The sequence below is a fragment of the Myotis myotis genome, unplaced genomic scaffold (genome assembly GCF_014108235.1).
Source record: "Myotis myotis isolate mMyoMyo1 unplaced genomic scaffold, mMyoMyo1.p scaffold_m19_p_10, whole genome shotgun sequence".
Lineage (NCBI taxonomy): Eukaryota > Metazoa > Chordata > Mammalia > Chiroptera > Vespertilionidae > Myotis > Myotis myotis.
The window spans coordinates 65,139,948-65,166,329 of NW_023416314.1; the positions used below are offsets into that span (position 1 = coordinate 65,139,948).

Sequence of the window (26,382 nt, forward strand, 5' to 3'; positions counted from 1 at the left end):
TGACCTGGCCAATTTCATTGTAGAATATTAAAGAGATGAAATAAGAATCTAGGTCCCTGACCTCTAAGGCAGTCACTCTTACTTAATGCCTAACTGAAAACACATGCAATTTCTCAGAGGTGAATTTCGCCAGGAGGAATACAGTTTTAAAGGAAATAGGATTCAGGTAAGGCCACATAAAGACAGCCACAGAGAAAGTGAATTTTCCTTGGGTTGAAATCATGCTAAGTCATCACAAAATCCCAAATCCATGTCTTTACCCTGTTCTTCCATGTTTAATGCAGTTAAAGGTTAAATCTCAGCTTGACTACGTCCAAGTGAAACTTGTCTGAGCTGAGTACTCTTTTAGGATTGGTGAGTAGAAGTTTGTCAACAGGAGCTCTTTCCAAGTGGCCACTGTGCCTTTCATGGGCCCCTCCCGCCTTCCCCTTCCCAGGTACGTGCTCTTGCTGAGGTAGAAATGCTTATTTCATTAGCTTCTGGGAAGCTATTAGAGATATTCCAGAAACACCAACTGCCATGTCTTCTAATGCCACTTAATTCCCCATTACTTTGAATTTTCTGGCATGGAAATTAATGAGCATTGACTATGGAGTCAGACATCTCTGAGTCTGAAACGCTACTCCACCACTTTCTATCTTGTGACATCAGGCAAGTTGCTTGGCCTCCCTAGGCCCCAACTTTTTCTTTTATAAAATAAGATTAATTATAGGACAGTGTCATGGGACCATTAGGAGGGTTAAATAAAATAATGCCAATGAGAGGTACAGTTCAGTACTAAGTGGCTGGTAGATACTCTTAAGTATTGGTAATAATTTTAATAATTCAGAGTTAGAATATGGAAGTGCTTTTCCTATATTAGAAAAAATTTACCTTTCTATGTAGTTAGAAAGAATTACATTTATATACATCCTTTCCTTCCTTCCTCCCTTTTTTTTCCTTCCTCCCTTCCTTCCCCCCTTCCTTCTTTCTTCCCTTTCTTTCCTTCCTTCTGTACATCTTTACTGATTCTGCAAGCTAGGGTGTAATAAAAATTAATTAAGGAGTCACACAAATGAATGTAAAATTATACCTGTAGTAATTGTTATAGAGCATATCACAGTGGAGAAGCTTCCCTGGGATGTGCAGGTGAGTGACAGCTAACCAAATGAGAAGGTGTGAGAGCAGGGAGAGTGACAGAGAGGTTCAGACACTGGGTTCAGGAGCAAAGACCCTGTCACAGAAGAAACTGTGAGGACTCAAAAGAAGCCATTGGGGCTGCAGCAGAGAGAGCACGTGCCAGAGTGTTATAAGGGGGGGCAAGGTACACGGGGAAGGGACAGTGCAGGCAAAGTCTGTAGGCATTTTTCCAGGTTGTTCTTTATTCAAAGAGCCATGGGAATCCATTGAAGTGTTTCAGGGAGGACTGTATTATAACAATCAGGAGTCATTAGAAACCTACATTATGAAGGGCAGAAATGGAATGCCCTGCAGGCTGGATCATCTAAATTCCAAATCAGTGCTCAGAGACCTTGGAAACTGTCATAGTAACAGGCCTTGGTTCTCCTCCTCTGGGAAATTTATTGAACAAGTAATATAAATATAGTCATGTGTCTCCCCAGACGCAAATACCAGTCACTGCAGGGTGAGATAGAGAAATCAATTGAGAGACTGAATTCAGAAAAAGGACTATTTTATTGACTAGCACTAGTAAGTTAAAATGTATTCCATTATAAACTTTTGTTCTTACCTAGCACCTGTTTTGAACTGTAAGTGAGAGCAGGGAGAGTGACAGAGAGGTTCAGTAACTAGTATAGTGTGTCTGTGCTTTTGCTCATATATTCATGTGGGAAGGGGGGTGGGAGGGGGAACAGCTTACAGATGACCTCAGCTGCAGGGAGAGAAAGCAAAGGGCATGACCTCCATTTAGTTTTCACGTTTCCTGTACATCATCTGTCTAAATCTCCCAGATTTGTTCCATTTCACAGTAACCAACTCCATTTGGGGAATTGCAACATGGGCTAGTTTCCACCTTGAGGAAGGAAGGTCTTGAGGTAGTGTGTCCAGGGAGAGGTCTGGTTGTTATTTCTAGTGACTAGGAGGACAAATCATGCTTGAACTTCTCTGGGAGTTGGATAGAGAAAGCAACCACTGTGCTCCATTCCTACTTGCAACCTGATTTCAGGCAGGAGTAATCTGTAGATCCACTGGCAGGAGGATTCGTGGCTCTTCCACCCAGGGCTTACATTATGAAGAATTATGAAGTCAACAAAACTTTTCTCCCTTTTCATTCCCTAACCAACTTCCCAATTGAATATTACTGGTAGTTTAATGCCCAGTCCTCCCAGACTACCCGTTCTCATTTTCTTAGCTTTGGCACGCATGGCTTACCCTTAGGACATGTGAGTAATTTAATGTATTTTCCTTCATTGCCCCTCCGTGGCCCCTGCTCCCTTTGAGTCAACCCCAGTGGCTTCTTTCAAGTCTCCACACTTTTTTTTTCTGCCACAGGGTCTTTGCTTCACAACCCAGGGATTAAATTAAGAAACAAACAAACAAACAAACAAACAAAACAAAAAAACCCCAAATATTTTGCAGAGTTTGGAAGAAGGGGATGAAATGCTTCCTGGTAGAATGTCAGACAACAGATAAACCCCTAACGCGGGGATGGAAGACGTGCCATTTGTTTTCTTTCCCTGCAGACAAGGTCGTGTGTAAACTGCCCCCTCCCATCCCACCCCCCACCCCCTGACTAGATGAGCAAAAGCACAGACATATTAAACATCACTATACTAGCTACTGAGAGTGTCGACTCATCCTTCTAATATTGAAACTCTTTCGTCTTAAGACATGCTTCAGCAGGGGGTTATGTAACAGATGAAAATGCCTTGACATAGCCTATGGTCTAGTTTATAGAAAATATATCCCTCTCTTGCAGTAGGGTCACCTAGAAATGAGGTTTGGCAGTTCTGTTTTGGTGGTTAGGGATTAGGCAAACAAATCTTATAGTCAGGGAGAGTCTATTCTTACTTTACCAGTTGCTGTTGGGACTAAATGTAGAGAGCACTTTTAAGAAATGTTACAACTTGGAAACAAATTATATATATATATATATATATATATATATATATATATATATATATATATATATGTATATATATGCCAATTACAGATGTGCAGTACAATAATGAAAATCTGAAATGAATATTTAAATATTTAGAGATTTTAATGTTAATTATACTCAACATTTAAAGAAAAAGAAGTTCAACTGTTTAAAAAAGGAAAAAGCAAAAAATTTGTGCTTTACCAGGAACTTCTAAAATGTATGATTCTCTTCAAAGAGCATTTGCCCTGTTTTTCAAAAAGTGCTCTATCTGAAGTCTCTCCTTAACCTTCTTCTCATTGACCCTTGACATTGTCAGTGAGACTTTTACATGGCTCCTGTACTTATGCCCAGCAACTGAGATGATTTGAATAAGGCCTGTTGGTAGGACTAAGTTAAAGATCTTTTGGAAAAAATAATAACATTGGACTCCACTTCCCATTTGACACTCTGGTCAAAGCTATCTTGTGTTCCCTCTGCTTCTTATTTGCAGAGGAAACCTTCAGGGAAAGTTATCATGTATCCTTAGAGTTCACACTCCTGGCACACTCCAGTATGCCAATGGCACTGATAGGTAAGCAGGAAGTTCCTACACATTCACCAGCCTCCTTGAAAGATGCAATTACGTGCACATCAAGGCTGGCATCTGCATCATGTTTCATAGTATGCATCCATCCAGAGGGCTGCGGATTTCTTCAAGGACCTGTGGGAAGAGTGAACGAGATTATCAGGAGGTGAGACTCTAAGATAAAAGCTGCTACTCCATGGAACATATGCTCTTTTACTTGGTTCAGGGACACGTTGTCATTTCAGTTATATGTGAAAAATATCTTCTTCTGTAGCCCAGTGAAGGGAGTCAAATACACTGACTTGTGTTTTTAGCAGGTGAGGTCACCTTTCCTTTATGGAAGAGATTGTTCTTCTTTCAATTACTCTCTTCTGTATCCCAAACCATCACCTACCCTTTTCTCTCATTTTTTTAAAATCTTTTGAGATTCTTTAAGATAAAGCATGCAACTGTATAACAATCCATCCAATATACATCTACCCATCTTATTTTATAATGTGCAAGATACTTTTCTAGGCTCTGGGGATGCAACAGTGCATAGGAGAGAGGTAGGTCCTGTCCACGTGGAGTTTTTGGTCTAGTGGGAGACACATATTAAAGAATTTGTTACCTAATTTGTTGTTTAGTCATGATTATGACACAAGTCACGAATGAAGAGAGCCAGGTGCTGCAAGAGCATGTGACTTAGTCATAGGCGTCAGGGAAGACTGAGGAGGAAAAGGCATTTGAGATGAACCTTGAAAAGTGAATGAAAATTGACAAGGTGATAAGGACAGGTTGGAAGAACATTCTAGGCAGAAGAAAAGGTGACAAAGTAAGTGAAATGGCAAGGGCAGGGGGTTATGTAACAGATGAAGGGAGGCCAGGTATCTGGAGGGCAGAGAAGGAGGAGGAGAGGGGTAGAGTCGGACACTGGAGCACTAGGCAGGATCAGATCAGAATAGGACTGGCCTTGTTGGCTTCTTTCAAGATACTGTTGTGGTTTTACTTGCTTGTCTACCCGCCCCCCCCCCCCCCGCCCCAATCCTAAAAGGAAGTCATTAAACCCAGATCACTGGCTGTTAGTCTGAGCAGCACAATGCTTTCTAGGGAACTGAATGCTTTGGGATGGATATGAATTTCCAGTTCCCTCAGGGCTTGCCATTCTTGGTCAGTTACCCCTGGGGTCAGTCTATAGAGGATCAGTCATCCCTGCCCGATTCACACATTTATGTCCTGCTGGACTCTGCAAGCATCTTCGTTTGCAACCCTGGAGCCGAATCTTTGAGAGTCCCTCCCACCACTTAAGTTGTCAAGCATGCAAAGGCTCTATAGGGGACACAAAGGCAAATAGTACACAGCCCTGGTGTTAAGAAGCTTGAACTTAAGTAGAGCAGAAAGGCATTTCCACTAAGAAATACCTAGAAGGCAGAAGGTACATGGTAAAATTATTATTATTATTATTATTATTATTATTATTGTTATTATTATCAAATCTGCAGTTGATGCTGTCCATGTCCATGCCGGGCATACAGGAGTCTCTTAATAAATGGTTCCTGGGTGAATGAATCACAAGCCAGTGAATAGTCTGGGGACATAAAGAAAAATGAGAGCTGAATGGAGGAGACGCTGCTATTACCTGACAATATCTCCAAATGCCTTCAATATGGGCTTATTCACATACTGCAATCCATGCTTGGCGCACAGGGACCTCACCAGAGGTGCCACCTTCTGATAATTATGGCGGGGCATAGTGGGAAACAGACTAGGGGAACAGAAACAGGAGATACACAACTTAGACATACAGAGCAACCGGAAAGAAGTTCTTTCCCCCGTTACTAAATAAAATTATGTCAGCAATGCAGACCCAACCGTGACTTTGCACAATACTGCTACAGGGAGTTAAAAAAAACTCTTGCCAAACACTCTTCTCTTATCTCTTAAACTTCTGTGAGCCCTGTTGGTTGGCAATGTTTGGGAAGAGCTAAGAAAATAAATATTAGCACCATAAAAAAATATTTATATTTGGCAGCTCAAATGAAAGTATGGATTTATTTATTTATTTATTTATTTATTTATTTATTTATTTATTTATTTACCATTCTAAATTATCTAGAGAGCTGGAGATATTCACCTTCCATCTCTGTCTGTCTGTCTGTCTGTTTCTCTATCCATCTAACTCCAGCATCATGAATACATACGTTCTAGTAATGGCATATGGGGAAAAGTTCTAGGATAGGAGTAAGAAGTGAGGAAAGACGGGCTTTCATCCAAGGCTTTAACTAATCAGCCAGATGACTTTCTTGGGTTTTTATCTCCTCTTTGATAAAATATAAATAATAATAATTTCTTGTTCTGCTGGGATTTTAATATGAAAGAAAGGATAAAAAAAATCCTATGAGTAGGTATAAGATCTCTTCCTTCACTATCACAGAAATGGCTTAGATAAAGAGGTTATAGAAAGTCTCTCCTCTGAATATTCTGGGGAGATTAACTCAAAGGGTTATCACTTACTCTTTCTTTAGGGCATGTTTGCCTAGCTGACCCATTGGTAAAGTATTTCCAGATACCATTTGGAAATTGCAGCAGAGACTGGATTTCATTGTTGGTTATTTTGTAACCTCAGTGTAAAGATATAGAGAGATAGGCATGTAAATTAAGTTGCAATTAAGTTTCAACCTAACTTGGTTACCCAGGTGTCATGTTTTTTCTTGGGTTTTGCCAACAAACCGAATGCAAAGAAAACAATCAACAATTTCTAAATCCATGGGAATCTGTAAACCAAATCACTGGTAGTTTCTAAGATTTCACTCTATTTACTCACTATTGTTCTACTTCCTTCTTTTCTTTTTTACCCTTAATGTTAGTTGAAAGATAGCAGTCTTTAAAGAATTCTGGTTCATTTTTCCCCCTCTGTGATCCCAACCCTAGGGCTCTGCTCTGGACTGTATGGAGGCTATTATAAGTCAGAGCCCATTCCCCTATCATGGGTTGTTTCTATCACTTACTGGTGCTCAATTTGGAAGTTCAGGTGCCCAGTGAACCAGTCATTGAAAAAGGACTGTTCAACATTACAGGTTGCCAGGACCTGCAAAGAAAAAGTTTACATTAGATATAAATAAGCTCAAGTGTCAAACAGAGAAAATGTTTAGTTCCCTCTCCAGCCCCACCCCCCCGCCAAGGCAATCATTCAATAAGTGCTCATTGATTACCTCTTTTGTGTAAGAAACGAAGAGGAATATAAAAGATAGGTGGTCCCAGGTAAATAGCTTACAATTTAAAACATAAATAAGACATTTTGCAAAGAAATATATATAAGGTAATAGATATGAAAAAGTGCATAGAATTTGAGGGGGCTAAGTCACCATCAGCTCTTAGATACAAAAGACTAAGGTGTCACCAATGAGGACCTTGGCAGATGAAAGTGAGAATACAGGATTTTGGGAGAGATTGTAGGGTTTAGAATCTATTTCCATAGAATGGAATTGAAGGGCTTCTCAATGGGGAATAAGGCATTAAGGGTTTTAACCAAGGGTTCTGTGCATAAAAGTACATTCAATGTAAAGATTTTCCTTTGTAATCTAATGTATTTTATTTTATACATTGAAAAGTATTATCATGAGGAGATTGTAGCTTCTTCAGACTGCAAAGATTAAGATCCTTTGTGAATGTTATTTTACTCAATACCTTTCTAAGGTTTAATTCCAGTTGAGTTGACATTTTGCATATTATTTTTGTGGTTGTTCTATGTCAGCATTTCTCAAAGCATTCTTCAGAAAACCTTGGGGTTTCCTAGGACTTTTTTCAGGGGATCTGCAAGGTCAAAATTACTTCTGTAACACTTCCAAGACTTTTTTTTTTCCTTTTCATTCTCATTCTCTCATGCTTGTACAGCAGATTTTCCCAGAGGCTACTAAGATAGGATGGCACCATCACTCTGAGGTATTGCTTTGATTCTTATATTAATTAATAATGAATTCATAAATGTTTGAAAGTATTTTAATTTCAACTACAGTAAATATCCATGAATATAAATAACTGATATAAATACAAACTCTTTCAGGTTCGCAGTGACTTTTACGAGTGTCAAATGGTTCTGTAACCAAAACATAGGAGAACCACTACTTGATGCCCTATGGAAGGTCCACTGAACTTGGGAGTGAGTTTGGAGAAGGAAGCAGAATTATGACTGGATTCCCCAGTCAATCGTGGCACAGCAGGTGGAAGGCCGAGGAGGTAGGGCTCTTCTGCACTGGTTAGAACTCTGAATCGTTCACAGATGCTCAGAGAGCATGTCATGTCTCCTCACTGAGGCTCTCTACCTATACAAAGAAATGAGGTGCATTCCAGTGTCCTTTTTGGTGTAAATTCATTCTGTAATTGAAAAGCTGTGTCATGTGGTCAGCAAATCTTTTCTATAAAGTATCGAACTGCAGATATTTTAATTCTCTGTCAGAGCTACTTAATTCTGCTGTTGTTGCATGAAAGCATTCATAAATAATATAAAATGTATGAACATGGTTGTGTTCTAAGAAAACCTTATTTACAGAAATAGAAAGTGGATCAGATTTGGCCCTTGAACTGTAGTTTACTGACCCTTGGTTTAGAGCAGTGGTTCTCAACCTTCTGGCCCTTTAAATACAGTTCCTCATATGACCCAACCATAAAATTATTTTCGTTGCTACTTCATAACTGTAATGCTGCTGCTGTTATGAATCGTAATGTAAATATCTGACATGCAGGATGGTCTTAGGCGACCCCTGTGAAAGGGTCGTTCGACTGCCAAAGGGGTCTCGACCCACAGGTTGAGAACCGCTGGTTTAGAGCAAAGGCTCTGAAATCAAACTGCCTGTGTTTAAAACCTGTTTGTAACACCTATTAGCTATGTGATCTTATGCAAGTTACCCAACTTCTTCATAACTCAATTTTATCATTTGCAATGTGGGAGTAATCGTAGCACCTATCTCATGCAGTTCGATGCACAGTAGTTGACAGTGCTTGGTCTCTGGCAAGCATTGGATAAGAATGAATTCATATTATTGGAGATAACCAGACTCTAAATCATTATGCTTTGAAGGATCCTCTCCCAGGAACTTCATTACTACCTGAGTACTGAGCCAGTCTCTGTTCTCCTCTCTGCTCATTTTCATTGGTATGTGGCTCATCTGTGTAACACATGCAATCCAGGGACTTTCAAGAAACCTTTTGGAGAATAAAAGGAGGAATTGATGACTCCTTGAGGTGTTACAGTTCCAATCACTGGGCTTACATAATTGCTGACAGAGTTGGCTGAGTATTGGAGGAAGTAAAAGTGACTCCAGGGTTCGAGTAAAATAGTGGTCATTTATTTTTCTCTTTAAATCTAGAAATGACACAGTAGGCATTTGGTCACAAGACCTACCTTGCTGCCTAATGTGCAGAAGCAGTGCCCCAAAGTTTGCTGTAGCATTGGTGCAAGGATAAAAAAGTACCTAACTTAAGGGCATACACAGCCTAGGCTTTGTCATCAGATAGAGCTGGGTTCAAGGTCTGGTTTGGTACTGCCATTGGACCTTACAAGCTCTGTAGCCTTGGGCAAGTGATTAAATCTCCCTTAGCTCCAGCTTCCTTAGCAGAAAATAAGATGATACTATCTACAATACAGGTTCATGCGAGGATTGCAGCAAATAAGAGAATGACTATTAAGCCTTTAGCAAAGTGCCTAATGCAGAGTAGCTATTATTGTCTTTACTAGAGGCCTGTTGCAGGAAGATTCCTGCAAGAATAGGGCTTCCTGAGACTGCAGTGAAGCAGAGAAGGGAGCAAAGTCCACTGAGGCGGGCTTCGCCCCCTTCTCCGCTGCCTCGCTCCCTCCCTTCGCCGCTTAGCCCTCGGCTCCCTCCCTTCTCTGCCACCTGGGCTCTCTCCCTTCTCTGCTGCTATGCTCCTTCGCTGGGTCACGGGTCCGGGTCCAGGTCCCGGGTCCCGCGGGCAGCATCGTGCGCTGCCGGCCCGCCTGCAGTATGGAAATTAGCCGCCATCTTTGTTGGAAGTTAATTTGCATATCACACTGATTAGCCAATGGGAGGCGTAGCAAAGGTATGGTCAATTACCATGTTTGTCTATTATTAGATAGGATTATTATGTAGGATTTAGAATAACAAAATAAAATAATGAGGGGGGTAAATTGGGAAGTTGAAGGGGGCTATTCAGTGGGAAGTCATTTTTGGTTTTGGGAAAATTCCTAGTCATAAAGACATGTGTTAGACAATACTCATGTGAATGGGCCAAAAACAAAACAAAACTCGAGGACTGTGTTTGTGACTAATTGTATAACAGGTTATTTTAATTTCTGTTCTGTGGAAAGTGCAAAGCATTCCAACAAAAGGTTTTAATGTAGTTGGTTGGTTTTTTTTGCACCAATGCTCTTGATTGCTAAACGCAATGGTCTGATCATGACGCTGAATAAATGTGTCTTTTAAAAAAAATTTCTTCTCTTCCATTATCTTTGGAAGGATTATGATGTCCAACTGGATTACAGTTTTAAAAGATTTTTGGGTCAGGTGAAATACTTTATTGGGAATTAAGAAAATGGGCACAAAAAGAGAAGATTGGGCCAATATTTTTTTCTAAGGAGCACTTCTTACTCAGACATTTCAACTTTTTTTTTTTCCTTCACAGTTACAGAGAATGGGGCATGGTGTCATAATCTTATGCTAATCACAAATGGTTTAGATAAGGAAGATAAGAGAATTATCTAAGGAATAAATGGATATTCTTGCTTTCTTACTTGACCAAATATATGAGCAATACTGTTCCGAAGATTCCATAGAAAGGGCCAAATGTGATGAAATAGCGGATGTAAAAACTGCTGACCCAGACAATGTCCTGCAGAGAGAAGTGCCTGAAAGTTAGATGCTCTGAACATAATCTCATTTCCCCCTTCATTGGTCTAGGGTCCCTTCATGTACTGGCTAAATCTTATGTCTCACTATTCAAAAAGCTCTATCTGGAAGAGACTAAGCACTTTCATTTTCCATTTTCTGCTTGATTTAGCTTCAGAGAATGAGTTGTTACTCACCCTCCAATATCTTCCCAGGTACATCACTTGCATGGATTGCAGGTTGAAATATACTGGCATGAGGAGGGGAAGCCCAACTGAAAACAACAATAATAACAAAAAATATGTTGAATAAATGACTAGAATGTGTCCTCAGTGCAAGTCAGCAGGGCTCTATCTCCTTAACATGCCACCCTGCAATGTTGCCTCTGAGAAAGACAGAAGGCTTGAGATCCAAAATGGGATTTTTTGATTCTACGAGGCTAAACCAGGAATTTGGTTCAAGCTCCCTCAAGAAGACTAGGGAAGCTTTCAAGATTTGAGTCATTCTTGATGGGGGCATCCTAAAAGAGCTTTTGCTGTGAGCTTTCAAGTTATCTCAAGGTCTATGGAAACCTTCCATCCTTCACAATCCTCAGGATAGGGTCTGGTCACAATATGTCAAGGTGGCATATATAAAGAAGCTGTACTCCTTTCTTGGCTTAAGAATTATTTACCTGCCTTTCCGCCAGGGTCAGTGAGGCCAGAGCACAAACAAGTCTTATGTAGAACCTTTGGGTTTTCATAGACTCTCTCCGTGACCACACTTTAGTCAGGTCCTCTGAGTCCTCTTCTAGACTAGGCTGTGTCCGCCTGCAAACTCTCAAACTATGTAACCTCTCAGCACAAATGATTTCATCCTTCCCACATACTAAGAAACTTGAACAAATACTAGCATAGTTTCTAACAGCTCAAGGCCACATCCCTGGGATGCCTTTCTTTTCTTAGAGCATTTATGTTAGAAATCTTACAATTGTAAATGCTTTCTCTGTCCCTCTGAGATATATCTTCTGTGACCCAGAAATGGCTTCCTTAAGGACTTTATTCTTTTCTTCTTGTAGGTGTTTAGTCTTTCCACAATTAGAGTCCTAGATTCAAGACTCTTTGATTGGCATCCTGTCTTCCATCCTTATCAGAGCATTTCCTTTTTTACCCAATATCCAGAGTGATGAAATGCCTATTAAAGATTCCTATTTGCTTCTCCATTTTTCCTTTTCAGTTTTCCACACCAGTAAGTCTAAAAGAAGGCATTCTGCTTTTCTCAGTTATAAGATAACATGGGCTGGTCTCTCTGTGAGAATACACCAGTCATGTCTTCTAGCTTGACTACTGCTTGCTTTAAGGAAATGGAATGATAAGGAATTTGGCTCCAAGGAGACTCACCCATGTAGAAGTAAAGGTGCTGCTTTTCATAGTCAATGTATTTGATTTTCTTCTTGCCATACTAAAGGGAGAGAGAATACAACTTAAATAAGAGACAATACTTCTGGCCATTACACTCGAGGACATCTATGTGTTTGTGAGTGTCTAAAATCTCTACAGAAAGAGCCATCTGATCAGAGTTCATTGGTTGTTGAACTTAAGGCACTAGAAGAAGCAGAGGTGGAGTGGGGAGAAATATTGTGGCATCTTTTTGCCTTAATTAAATATGAACAATTCTTGTATAGATGGTTTATTCCATTTGACTATGTGGATTATGATCATTTTTTTAAAATTTTATTACCTTAGAAGCCATTTTGAGATTTTTTTGGTCCTTCTGTGGAGTGGTGATTGAAAAGGCACATTTCTGATGAATTTTTCTAGCTCTTCTTTAACAGTGGTGTTTACAATTCTGCTTGAAGCTCAGTCTCTATCTACATTCATTCAATAGATACCATGTGATAAAAGATACAGGCATGGCCTCTCCTATCTGTTCCATCTTTCCTCATTTGTGTTCTGATCATGGATCTCATGCTGTAATTTACTATTTGTAAAGTACAGTGATATTATATATATCAGTACTGGAAATTTGATTTATTTTCTATGGGTCTCCATTCATTTAATCTGTTCTCAGTGCATGAAGACAGAAAATACCTTGAGAGGAGGAATAAAAGTAATGGTTATATCTTCAATAACTAGCAGGCACTCAATAAATATTTAATTGAATCAATGAATGGTAAGTCACATCCTGCTGTATATTTTATCTGTATATTCACTCAGTTACACTATAGGCAAGGTTTGACTCTTGCTTTCCCCATTCTTTTAATACTTTCCCACCTACATATAGATTTCTTCTCTTATTTGGAAAGTAGGTCTGATCCTTTCTTCTCATATTGTTATAAATAAAAAGAAATATCATGGTGATGACATAATAATAGCTATTTGCAGTTACTCTCAAACTTCCAAATATTTAAGTGGTAGAAAAATGGAAAAGGAAATACATGAAGAAAGCTTGGGAGCTAGCAAAGCTAGGAGAAAGGCTGGTTTTGAGTGTCATTCTAAAGGAGGATGCTAAGTCTTCCCGGAGCATAGGAACTGGCACATAGAAGATTTAATTAATGCTTGTTGAAAGAATGAATGTTTGAAGAAAGTGATAGAAATATTGACAAGAAAATGTGAGAATGCAAATATTCTAGACTCATCCGAACTATTTTTTGACGTGAAACAACTGAATTTTAGAGTATAAATAATTTTAAGTAATGTTTTGTGCAGTAGCTTTGAAACTATGTTATATAGATCCCTAAGATGCTAGGGATATGTCCCAAGAGCAACTGTAAAACTTGGGGAGGTGGCCCCAATAATTTGTGAAGCTCTAGAGAAGCCCCTTCTGAAGAAGGTCAAGCTGCTTCATGAACTTCAGTGGGACAAATCTCTTTGTCAGGGGGGGATGATAAATCAGATGCCACAATTTTCGTGATGAGCATGAAGTTCACAAACATCAGAGAGGTCCAATTTGTTTGTGGAGTCCTGGTCAAAAGCAACTGATTCTCAATCACAGCCAGGGCTTTTGTTTTTCAAAATATAGGCAAGAGAATTTATTTCCTAATTCAGATGGAAAAGAGAGGACTACAAGACCCAGACAGCAACCGACTAAGCTAGATTCTTATTTTTATAAAACTCCAGAATAGTCCTAGTCCTAGGAACATAGCAGATTCTTCCTAAGTACCCAACTCCCAGGATCGATGTCCTTAGACCTCCTCTAGTGAATGAAGACTTCAAAGAAACTTGTTGACTGTCCTTTCCATGATGACATTAAGTGAGGTTTTTAAAAATATCAACCATTGAGAAATTCTGGAGTTGACTTTTTCCTTCCTTTTTCTATATTTTAAAAAATATAAATTACAGGTGTGGTCTCTAAGTATCTTAAGAAGCATTTGGGCTGTGGTTCATGTGTAAATGTACCAAAATAAACACAAACTAAAAAGAATAGCATTGTTTCTTCTAACTGAGCTAGAATTAGTTGAAATCATTAGAGATTTAGATGTTTGTGCTTTAGTGCTTATTGAATGTACTGACCTGTTTCCCTGAGTGAATGTCTCCATATTCTTGGAGAGTCATTGCTGACCTCACATCACCTGGTTTTACTACCTAACATTAGCATATGTTGCTTCAAAGCTAGTGACAGGAAGTGGGCAGGTACCTGCTTGTCATCGGGATTGCTCAAGCAGAGTGATATGAGTTATATTTCTTACACTAGGAGGTTGTACTGAATGATTTTTAAGGACATAGAGTCATGCACTCCACACCTCCTAATTTTACAATCCCAGGTTCAGTTATTTCAAATCCACATCCTGGACTTAAAAAGAGAGATGTTTTCAGAACACGTGTGAAGTTGGAAGCTCTAGTTTGATCTTTCCAAAACAAGGCAATAGGCCTTTCTAAGAACATCTTATAGGAACTTCTAGAAACCACTTCTAGGAACTTCTGTTGGCCAGGACATCTAAACATACCTTGATAGGTTGCAAATCTCCAACCAGGAAAAGTGGACCCACATCAATATCTGGGTCTTTTGGGTAAATGTTTGGTTTTGTGTGATGTTGGAAGTGTCGGTGATTCCACCATTTCACTGACAGGCCCTGAGGAAAAGAGAGGATTCATTAGTGGTGGCAAGATTTCTCTTTTGAAATGCCCTTCAGATTAGAATTTTTTACATGTATCTCCAAAGTCAAAACAAGATATTTGAGCTTCTCAAACTTGCTCCCACTGCTGGGTCACAGAATGATTCACTGGACAGGCATTCTCAAAGCCTACAGACAAATACTCATCTGAGTCAGGAACATAAATTCAAGCTCAAACAACACCTGATGGTGAAAAATTTTAAGAATCTGGTGAAATGAAACAATTTCCTATCTTTCTATTTTGATTCTCATTAAAATTTCTGGCCCTAGGTGGTTTGGCTCAGTGGATAGAACATTGACCTCCAGACTGAAGGGTCCTGGGTTTGATTCTGGTCAAAGGCAGTTACCTTGGTTGCAGGCTCCTCCCTGGCCCAGGCCCCTGGTTGGGGCTTGTGCAGGAGGCAACCAATTAATGTGTTTCTCTCACATTGCTATTTCTCTCTGTCTTTCCCTCTCTCTTCCTCTTCCTCTTCCTCTTTCTCTCTCTCTCTCTCTCTCTCTCTCTCTCTCTCTCTCTCTCTCTCTCTCTCTCTCTCTCTCTCTCAAAAAAAATCCTTGGGTGAGTATTAAAAAAAATATTCTTATAAAAAAAATTCTGGATGTAGGTGGGGCAGAGAGTAGTTTTTCTATTTAAAAATCTAAAAGGAAACCTCAGCTCTAAAACTTTAATTAGTTGTGTAGAAAAAATGGCCCCAGGAATTCTACTTCAATGAATATTTCAAAGACTATGAATTTGAAGTGATCTCCTAGGGGAGCTTGGCTCAGATCATTGCATGTCCAGGCTTCAGTGCTCTCATCCTATCTAATAAAGAGGGAACATGCAAATTGACCATCACTCTGCCACAAAGAGGGAAGTGCCCATAGCCATAAGATGGCAGTGCCCAGTCCCCTCAGCCCCGCCAGAATCCTTCAGTCCTTTCAGTCCAGCAGGGCGAGGGGGAGGGGTGGAGCGGCAGGTGCACAGTGCAGCCGGACCCACCCTCAGCCCCCCCAGCTTCCCAGGGCTGGCCCGAGGCGCAGGCAAGCCTGGGTGGCTGGGGGGCTGAGGGCAGGTCCAGTTGCACTGTGCTCCTGCTGCCCCCCCAGCTGGGCTGAAAGGACTGTGGGACTTTTGTGGGGCTGAAGGGACTGGGCGCCGTCATCTTGTGGCTATAGGTATTGCCATCTTTGTGATGGAGCGATAGCAATTTGCATATTCCCTCTTTATTAGATAGAATTTGACATCTCTTAATAACTGGCCAATACATGTTTTAGATCTTCACTAGCCAATACAGTAGCCATAGCCATTTGTGGTTATTGAATATTTGAAATGTGACCAAATTAAGATGGATTGTAAGTGTATAATACATATTGAATTTTGAAGATTCAAGATAAAAAAATACAAATATCTTAATTTTTATACTGATTACCCACTGAAATGATGATATTCTAATACATGGAGTAATAAAATTACCTTTTAAAATGTAGCTATTAGAAAATTTAAAGTGACTTACCAGGAACACACTATACAACTATGGTACAAGAGATGTCTTTGAAAAATCTGTTAGCATTGCCTTCCCATAGTCTTCACTGCAGATTTCTTTTAGCAAGCCAAGCCCTCAGTCATCAGGAGCAGTAGTCTCTTCTCATTTCTAACATTCCCTAATGTCCTTCCAGTGGAATCTCTCTCCAGTCCAGCTCTCTCTCCTGAATCTCATGCTTGAATGGGAGATCACTTTCAAAACATTTCCTTTGGATGTCTCATGACATCTCAAACTCAACATGGAGTCATCAGTTTCTGTTCCCCCTTTTGGGGCTCCAATGGACTCTGCATTTCTCCTATCAAATTGTACACCACCCACTCACTCTTACAATTGTGTATTCACTCATTTATTCACCCACTCATTATGTACTTTGAAGTTTGTCCCATGTATCAGATACTGAAGTAGGCAATATTTAGAATATAAAGATAGACATGATAAGATGGGATTCTCACATTTATGAAACATATAATTTAATAAGTGCAGGAGACAACAAGGACACTGTGATAAGCAATGGTTCTCTCTTTCAATTAAATCCTCTGATAGCCAATATCTTGGCCTCTTCTACCAGCTTACTATACCCTTCAGCCAACAACTATCTATGGAAATTGGTAATATGAGAGACAGGGTTTGATTCACGAAGGTCAGAGAGTGTCTGCTCAAGGTTGTGGAACTTAGAACAGTGGTCAGAGTGGTGTGGGTGTGATCTAAAGCACCTGGCTCCTCCCTGGCTCCTCTGTCTGGAAGCTATAATTTCTGGAGATAAGGGAGAGAGTGATCCCTGGGGAAGTAAGGATTATCAACTTCGTGCAAAACAGGCTACCGGGCACCTAGTTCCATACAGGAACCACCCTAAGTCATTCATTTTCACATTATGTCCTTTCTTAGGACAGTAGCCAGGGTTTGGACTGAAACCATCCTGAATCTAAAGTCCTGCTACTAGGTGTGTGCCCTTGACCAGTTTCATCATCTGTAAAATGGATGAGGTTACTGGAAGGATTACAGGAAATACCATGCTTGACACTCTTCCTCCTAAAATGTTTTAGGATGTAGTCATGGAAACAACATAAGCCAGATTTTTAAGGAAGGTTTTAATTTCAACTGTTCTGCTTCTTTAACTCTATAATAACACTTGATTCTTATAGTCTGCAAAATATGCATATGGGAGTGAGGGGTGAAAATATGCTACAGGGAGTCCATTTTGATTTTCATGTTGCACAGAAGTCCAAAATGTATGCAGACATTTCATGGTTTATTTTCAGAAACACTATTTTCTTATGTGAGCATGGCAAAGACCAAAATGTATATATTTTTGCACAGCTGGTGGATGAAAATTCCAAAAGAATTTCAATATCTGTGCCTTTTCCAGGTGGGAGGAGGGTAAATTAATGTGAAATCAAGCTTTGAAATTTAAAATTGTCATACATGTACAAAGCGGGGATGTTTGCTGTTTATCGGATAATTTTCTTTGTTACCCCCCTGCCCCCAGCCCACCTTTCTTCCCCACAGGTAACTCTCTCCTGTGCATAGTTGAAGCCTATATTAGTTTTGCTCAGAAATCACTAGTTTTGCCTGAGTGCACTTGATTTGCTTTTACTTACTTTTAAAATCTTTATTGTTGAAAGTATTACAGATGTCTCCCTTTTCCCCCATTGATCCATTATAGACCACTCTTGATTTGCTTTTAGAGCCATTTACCATTTATTTACTCTGGTCATGAGTCATCAAGATTATATTCAAAATTGTTTCTGGAGACACAATTTATAACAAGAGAACTGTGTACAAATTTGGATCAATGGGAAAGCAGTAGTTTTTTTTAAAGTACTAGCAAGGGTGGAGTTGATTGAAATATTCCATTCACTGGCACCAAATCAATTGTCAATTATCTCCAGAGAAGATGAGTCTCATTTTTCCTCTGACTTCCTCAGAGTGGGGGAGGTAGGCTGAGAGGGTACACTACCTGAATCCCACAATCCTATAAAGAACTATCTCTAGCCGGAACCGGTTTGGCTCAGTGGATAGAGCGTCGGCCTGCAGACTGAAAGGTCCCAGGTTGGATTCTGGTCAAGGGCATGTACCTGGGTTGTGGGCACATCCCCAGTGTGAGGTGTGCAGGAGGCAGCTGATCGATGTTTCTCTCTCATCGATGTTTCTAGCTCTCTATCTCTCTCCCTTCCTCTCTGTAAAAACTCAATGAAATATATTTAGAGAGGAAAAAAAAAAGCTATCTCTGCTTTATTTCTGTGTTAAAGATTTCTAAGTGAATCCCAAAACACTTCATCCAACACTAGTGGATAAAGGGCCGAATAGTGTATTTACAGGAATTTTACCATTAAACTTGTTACATAAAATGACAATGTATTATTCCTTCTAACCATGTGGGAGAACAGATATTTCTGACCTTAATCCTGACTCAATTCTGTTATTTTAAGGTATTTAAGCCTCATTTTGCTCAACTGAAAACAGGGTAGGATTAGATGGTGATTCTAACCAAGTATCTTCCAATTCAATATGAAATCAGTTCAATAAGAAAAAACAAAGAGGCTCTGAAGCAGGGCTTATGAGTTTCTCCTACGAGGGTCTGGCTTGAATGGAAGGATTTGGCTTAGTGAAAGGCTCAGAGGCATTTCCTATCTTCCTGAGCCAGAGCACATAGTCATCAAATCCTAGAATGTCATAGAAAAACAGAGATCAAATTTATCTCCTAATATTACAGATGACAACACTTGAGGGCCAGGGATAGAAAGTGACTCCCTCAAGGTCACACAGTGAACTTTATCAGAGTCAGGACTAAGAGTCATTATTAACAGTCCTTGGTTGACTTCATTCATTCATTCAATCATGAATTAATAAGTAATTAATTCATCCATCCATCCATTCATCCACTCATTCAACAAATGCTCATTGAAGAACTACTATGTGCTGGACACTTTGCTGGGTGCTGCATTGCAATGGTGCATAGGACACTGTGGCTGCCCTTCTGGAGCTTATGTTAGTGAGGATAAGACCAACTGCCATCATGGGCACCTGCTTTTTCCAGCAGACTGGGTTTTGCAACCTTCGACTCTTGACCAAAGCCATCTGAGCTTCCTTGCCCACTCTTCCTCTTTCTCTTCATTTTTATCTATTCGTCTGCATCATTTCCTTTATTTCTTCACAGCCACACCCTTTTAGGACTATTCAGGTTTGCTGGATTTCCCTAGCTTCCCAGCAGTAAATGTTCAGAGCCCTCCTAAAAATATTCCTATTCATGAATTTATAGGACATATCTTCATTTTTAAAGGCACAACCCTTCTTCTGTGAGGAGTTCCTTAACCGGGTGCCAGGGATTGGGTCGAAAAGCTTACTTGGGTAAGAAAAAATGTTAGAGCTTCTTAAATAAAAATAAATCTTTATAAAAATTTAAAATTCTATTTTCAGCATATGTATTATAATGTAATCTTACATATTTGCATATATGCATAGTATCTACACTGCTAGTATATTTATATTTATTTTCAGGGTGGCCACAAACATTTTTTAATGATCTGAGTGCACAAGCAAATTTGGAAACCACTTCCTTAGGAAATGACCTTTGAGAATTTCCTCCTACTCCCTGAACATCCTGTACCTTGAGATGACACATCACAAATCTGTGCATCAGGTGGTTCCACTTGGACTTCTTAAATATGGAAAGATGACCTGTGTCATGCTGCAAAAATGAACTCTGGGCCTAGAAGAGATAAAGTTGTTAGAGGAGCTGAGAAGGGAAGAAAAATTAACAAATGCGTCCACTAGTTGATTCAGGAGCCCTTTTGGGAAGAACAGTAGGAGATTTCGTCTGACCTCAAGGCAAATGCACTTTCTGTTTCCCACACATAGCACATTCTGTCCTGCCTCTGTGCCTTTGTGCAGGTGGTTTCCTCAGCCTAGAATGCTCTCTTTGCCACCACCATCAAAATCTTCCGGTGTGGAGTGGAAAGAGCATGGCCTTTGGAGTCAGGAAGATGTGGGTTCTAAACCGTTCTTCACCACTTCTGAGCTGCAGGATTCTTAGCAAGTTATTAGTAGCTCTGAAGCTCATCCTTCATCTGATAAGCAGGGATAATAGCACTTCACTCTTTGGGCTGTTGTGCAACATAAATACATGTAAAGTTCCTGGCCAAAGTTTGCTTCTTTTCTTGCTTCTAAAGTTGCTTTTCAAGGAATCGTGCAATGTGGCTTTCAAGAAATAAGTTAATATAAAATATTCTGGAATTAACATTGATATTAATTCCCCATAAAACCTTCCCCATTTATCCCATTCAGAATTAAATGCCTTTTTCTGCTCCAACAGCACATGCCTGTCCCTCTCCTTGGCATCAATGTCATTGTGTCATGTAATATGTTTAGATACTTCAATGGCAATCTTCCTCACTGGATGGCTCATTTCCAAGGCAGGGACCAGGTGCATGTCCCTTTGTGTCCAAAACACAGTGTTGTGCTCACAGAAGGCTATGTTCAGACATTCATACTTTAGTCAGCAAAGATTTATCGAGTCTACATGCCAGGTGTTGGTTGTCATTTATGGCAGAATCTGTATGTTCTTATTCTCATACTAGAGGCCTGGTGCATGGATTTCTGCACCGGTGGGGCCCCTCAGCTTGGCCTGTGGTGATCCAGCCAAAACTGGCTCTCCAAAATCCCCCAAAGGGTCCCGGATTGAGAGAGGGCAGTTCTCGGGCGAGCACCCCAGAATCAGGTTCCCTCCTCTCTGGTTCTGGGTGCGTCACCCAAGAACTGCAGCTGCCAAGTCACAGCAGCTTGGCAGCTCCTGAGTTGAGTGTCTGCCCCCTGGTGGTCAGTGCATGTCATAGCTACCAGTCAGATGGTCGAATGGTCGGTCGGTCACTTAGGCTTTTATATATATAGATAAGATGTATTCTCTGCTCTTGAAGAATTCATGGTCTATGCATTGATAAATGTTGGTTGGTTAATGAATGAAAAATAAAGATGAATGTTACGTGACTGAAAACTGAACTTCTGTGGACAAAATTGGGTAAGGAGTAGCAACTGTCATAAATTAAATATTTGCATTATGCCAGTGATTGTGCTAGGTGGTGTTCACATTAACTTGATTAGTCCTCCTCAGAAGATTTTTATAAAAAAATTGTTATCCCCCCATTTTACAGTCAAGAGAACTTGGGCCCAGCAAGGTTTGATAATCTGCTGGGTCAGACACCAATGATTAGTTTGCCAAGAAGTATCCAGCAGCAGCTGACACCAATCTAAAGAGAGAAGAAGAAACTCTGAACCTCCCCCCAAAAGCCATTGTCTGGGCTTAGGATACCTGCTTACCTGAGAAATTGTGAGAAGAAAGGAAATACATATTGTAATTGGCCAGCCATTGCCAAAATGCCACAGCATTAGCCAAGCCAGCGCTTCCAAAATCAAGATCTGGATGAGGTGAAGGGAAAAGAACCCCAGGTTGGCACTGAACATGTTCATAGCCTCTAATGTCCTCCGCAGTTCTTGGAAATCTTCCACCAACTGGGCCTGTGAAATATTCAAGGAGGAAATTAGTTCTTTCAGGAGAAAGAAAGCTCAAATGATCATAATTACTAATATATTTTATTAAGTTATTAATACCTTAATTTTATAAATAGAAATTTATGAGTATTAATATATATAATAGGGCAGAATTAAAAACAAAAAACAATGAGCAAAAAAAATCCTTTGAAAAATGTTATAATAACTTTTTTTTCTTTAGAAAGGAGAAAGATGAGGAGTGGTTTGTCAACTGTACTCAAGCTGCATGGAACTTAGAGTTAATGTCTTTTTTTTAGGGGTGGTGGTGGTCAGTAAAGATATATAAAAGTCAGCCTGGTCAGCATGGCTCAGTGGTTGAATGTTGACCTATAAACCAGGAAGTCACGGTTCAATTCTCTGTCAGGGCACAGGTGGGCTCGATCCCTAGTTGGGGGCGTGCAGGAGGCAGCCGATCAATGATTCTCTCTCATCATGCTTCTATCTCTCCCTCCCTCACCCTTCCTCTCTGAAATCAATAAAAATATATTTTAAAAAAAGATATACAAAAGTCTAACAGTTGTTTTTGAAACAATCAGTATTATTTCAGGTGTTGACTGATTTCTGGTTATGCTTTGGAGAACTTTGTTGTCTGTATGGATCTATGTTACCATAGATACTGGTACAGTTTATAAGTGATATTTTACAGTTTTAAAAAAGTATTTTTATTGTTGACAGTATTACAGTTATCCCCCATTTCTGCCCCTTTGTCCCCTCCACCTGGCCCCTGCCCCACCTCAGGCCTTCACTTCACTGTTGTCTGTCCATAGGTTATGCATATATGCATATAAATTCTTTGGTTAATCTCTTCCTGCCCTCCCACTCTCCTTCCCTCTGAGATCTGTCATTCTGTTACACTGTCAGTTGTTTATATGTTCAAAGGGCTGGTTCATAGAAGATGATGAAGATAAATAGATATAGGTCACTTAGATTAGCTCAATGGATAAATTCACTGTGAGATGCTCAAAAGAGCCCCAGAAACAAGACAGATCTCTAGTGGCATTAGAGTGTCTGCTTGCTGGAAAGGTCCTGGTTCTGTGCACATGCACCGGGCATATGTGCATGTGTGTGTATGTACAATGCTAGCCTCCATTGTCACATCATACTAGAGAGCCAGCTCAAAGACTGGGCAGAAATATCTCTTAGCTTAATGACTATTATGGGGTTGAAACCAGGCCTGTTGGGAAGGTGACAAGAGTATAAGAAAGAGCAGGAATGTTCAGATGTAAGAAAGGAAGAAATCTGAAATAAAAAAGAGCTAGAAACATAATTCTAGAAGTCAAACAATTTCATTTAAAAATTCACTGATGCAACGTTTAAAGGATCTACTGCCTGGGAAAAGTCTGGATGGGCTCATCGATGAGGCCCTCATCAACCCTGGAATCTGGAGGCCATAGATAATTTTAATAGGTTGTCTCTAGAGTGCCTCAGAGCTTGGTCATGTTTTCCAACCTATTTATTTACAGAGATAGGGTTGCCAAAGCCCAGAAGAGTGATTGGTCTGAAACCATCAGCAAGTCAGTGACAGATGCCGGATTTAAACTTACACTTCCTGACACCCAGTTTTGTGCTTAAACATTAATTGTCTACATATATATATATATCTGGGTAAATACAAGACAATAAGTATTGTCTAAAAGAGTGTTGATCTCTGGGGGTAACCCTAAATTTTCTTTAGTTTTCTATCCATCTGTACTTACATATGTATCTTCACATAGATGCACTAAAGAAAATTTATGGTAGATCGTTACCTCCAGAGACCAACACTCTTTTAAAAAATGAACACTTATAGCTCTTAGCCATTAGTGGGAGTTTCTTTTCCCTAGAGAATATTTTTGGGAAAAACAAAGCTTTGCATCATCTTCCTCTTTTAACTCAGGGCCTCCTGCCCTAAGTGATATAAAGTTCACGATAATGATAGCATCTAAAATTTATTGAGCATTTACTGTGTTCCAGACACTGGTCTGAGCATTTAAATGCCTTTAACTCTTTCCATAATATTCCAACAACTCTGATGATGTTGGTTCTATTGTTGCCATTTACACAGAGAGAAGCTGAGCTACAGAGAGTTTTGGTAAATGGCCTAAACTTAGACAAATTATGGCAGGGCTAGGTTGTGAGTCTAAGCTGTCTACCCTCAGAGCCCACCCTTCTGAACATAGAGCCATGCTTCTTGACACACAAATCCTTGTGGATGCACATGGATCTAAGCAGTGGTTCTCAACCTTCCTAATGCCGCGACCCTTTAATACAGTTCCTCATGTTGTGGTGACCCCCAACCATAAAATTATTTTCGTTGCTACTTCATAACTGTAATTTTGCTACTGTTATGAATCGTAATGTAAATATCTGATATGCAGGATGTATTTAAGCGACCCCTGTGAAAGGGTCATTCGACCCCCAAAGGGGTCGCGACCCACAGGTTGAGAACCACTGAGTGAGCTGAAGTGTTTGTCTCAGGTCTACACATAACCAGTTCTATATCCTCAGATTCTCCCTGGACCTCTGTGAGTTTGATTCCTCATTTCTTAAAGTGGAAATATAATCCTTATTCTACCTGCCTCACAGAGATAGATGGGGTCAGCACTTTGTACAAATTATTTCCAAAGAATTATAAAGTGCAAGCTGTTTATTAGCTGAAATCCCTTTAAGCTTTATGTAAAATCATCCTGGTGATTTTTAATCTTATAAAGACCCTGTCCTTTGGAAGACAGTGTTCAGGTAGCCAAAGTATTGGAGGAAGAAAGAGTGATGTCCTTCCTTGGGAATCCCTAATGGATAGAGGTCAGAAAAGAGTGACTTGGAGTCCCAGTATTTCAACACACCAGCTGTGGGACTTTCAGAAAGGAATTCATTTTCCCTGGACTATAATTCCCCCAAATCTCAAAAGGGCAGTAGTCAGAATATAGTCACATCTTTGATGCAACAGCTATTTATGTAGTTTCTATTATATGTCTGATCCTGTGCAGATGAGTCCTGAGGACATAGGGATAAGCCACATAGACACAATCTCTTCTCTCATGGAACACAGTGTATCAGAGAGCATAGACATAGACATTAAACTAATAATTACAAGCAGTCACTGGCAAAAATTATATGTATAAATTACCTGGCATGGAGTAGGTGTTTAGAGACATGGAATTACTGTTTGGCACAGGACCAAAAATTCTATTCCTTTGTTTCACAGAGGTTTCAGAGTTCTGAGTTGGAGGAGAACATTGTTTGGAAATATGTGGCATTCACTTATTCATACTACTGCAGGTCCACCCAGGCATGATGGCTGGGTGCTCACAGAAAATGGTAAGTTGAACCTGAAATATACCTTGGCCCCATCCCTCCACATACTCTTGAGGCCTGAGACATCACTCACGTTTTTGTTTCTCTCCTGGCTTGGCTCTCCTGGGGCAAGCTCTCCAATGAGCAGTGGCTTAAGGTACAATCGTGCAATGTCAATATCCAGGTGCATGGCTCTGAAAACATCCTGTAGACCAGAGGGAATTGTTAGAGGCTAGAAGTGACATGCTTATCTACAGATTAGTCCCCTTCCTGACTTCACCCTGTGCCCATCTTGAGAACCAGCACAGACTCTGTTGTAGAGAATTTGCTTACAATTCCTGGTTGATGCTTCAAGTGGACTAAGCAAAACTACCCTTGGAAATACTCTATGAAAGCTGGAGATCCACCTACTGAATGAACTGATTCATTAGGCAAGTCCAATGCAGCCAGATTATCCCCAAGAATTGGAAGAGACCTCTATATTATTGAGAACCAGAAGAAATAATGGCTTGAGTTTATGGGCCATGATAAATCTTTCAAATCCAACAACATGCTTGGGGTTGAAGTTGCTTACACTAGCTAAGGCATGCAGCAATCAAGACTGGCTATGCAGATCATGTCTTCCATCCAAGTCTGCTGCTGGGTTCTTACCCAAGGACCAGAGGAATTGGGTTCTTGAATTAAATTATTTAAAAACAAAAACAAAAACCACAAAGTTGATAATGGTTGTTTAAGAAAAATATGGAAGAAAATGTGGGAGTATAGCCCTTGAGCTCTGGGTTATCTGGAGTAGCACACTCTTGGCTAAGTTTGTCACTGATCCTAAAAACATGAGGCAGTATCTGCAGGGGCTTGTGGTAGCCAGACACAGAATTGAGTTGATCAATTATATTTTTCCATCTCAGGTCCCTTGCTAAGTAAATATTTCAAATGGCTATGAGAAGCAGGAGTGGTTCCTATATCATGCTTATATTTGGAAGTGAGAAACATCCTCTTCCTTTGGGGATTTAAAGTTTTGGAGGGAGGGGGATTTTCTAAGAGGAAGATGCTAGACTTTCTGCTATTATGGCTTTGGGGATGAGGGTGATTAAAAATGAAGAAATATAAACAAGGTTGTAACTTGAATACATGGAAACCATACACATTACTCTGAGTTATGTTGTTGCATAGTACTAATTAAGTAGACACAGGAGCAACCTTCCTGTATATAAATCCTAGCTTTGCCACCTACTAGCTGTGTAGTTGTGGACAAGTCTCTTGACCTAGTTGTACTTCTCTTTTCTCTAACATGAAAGAATTATATGTATTAAGTGAATTAATTAGAATATGGTTGGCAGATAGACAATTCTCAATATATGTTAGTTATCTTTCTTGTATATCTCTAGTGATAAGAACTTACTACTTATCTTCTCTGCATGCAGCAATTCAGATATTTTCTTCCTATACTCCAATTTCTA

At 39.9% G+C, this 26,382-nt stretch overlaps 1 protein-coding gene and 1 long non-coding RNA gene across 14 annotated transcripts in view; one reads left to right on the forward strand and one right to left on the reverse strand.

Annotated features, from left to right (window-relative positions):
- Window positions 1-1,340: 1,340 nt before the first annotated feature.
- LOC118665033 (fatty acid desaturase 2-like protein FADS2B) overlaps window positions 1,341-26,382 on the reverse strand; it is a 31,665-nt gene continuing 6,623 nt past the window's right edge. Inside the window, exons 2-12 of one of the 13 annotated variants that reach the window (XM_036325861.1) lie at window positions 25,020-25,130; window positions 21,422-21,619; window positions 19,716-19,817; window positions 14,418-14,543; window positions 11,872-11,932; window positions 10,690-10,766; window positions 10,399-10,496; window positions 8,735-8,831; window positions 6,638-6,717; window positions 5,269-5,394; window positions 1,341-3,785 (exon numbers count right to left, since the gene is read on the reverse strand). In XM_036325861.1, coding sequence (XP_036181754.1) covers window positions 3,734-3,785; window positions 5,269-5,394; window positions 6,638-6,717; window positions 8,735-8,831; window positions 10,399-10,496; window positions 10,690-10,766; window positions 11,872-11,932; window positions 14,418-14,543; window positions 19,716-19,817; window positions 21,422-21,619; window positions 25,020-25,130 — 1,128 coding nt within the window. In that variant the 3' untranslated portion in view covers window positions 1,341-3,733. Of the gene's footprint in view, window positions 3,786-5,268; window positions 5,395-6,143; window positions 6,251-6,637; window positions 6,718-7,316; window positions 7,443-7,471; window positions 7,952-8,734; window positions 8,832-10,398; window positions 10,497-10,689; window positions 10,767-11,871; window positions 11,933-14,417; window positions 14,544-19,715; window positions 19,818-21,421; window positions 21,620-25,019; window positions 25,131-26,382 lie in introns of those variants that run through there. The other 12 variants (XR_004970518.1, XR_004970519.1, XM_036325863.1 and 9 more) reach the window with 12 other exon arrangements.
- The window catches only part of LOC118665036, a 29,595-nt gene continuing 27,977 nt past the window's right edge, over window positions 24,765-26,382 (forward strand). Inside the window, exon 1 of the long non-coding RNA XR_004970520.1 lies at window positions 24,765-24,949. This is a non-coding gene — a long non-coding RNA (uncharacterized LOC118665036). The remainder of the gene's footprint in view (window positions 24,950-26,382) is intronic.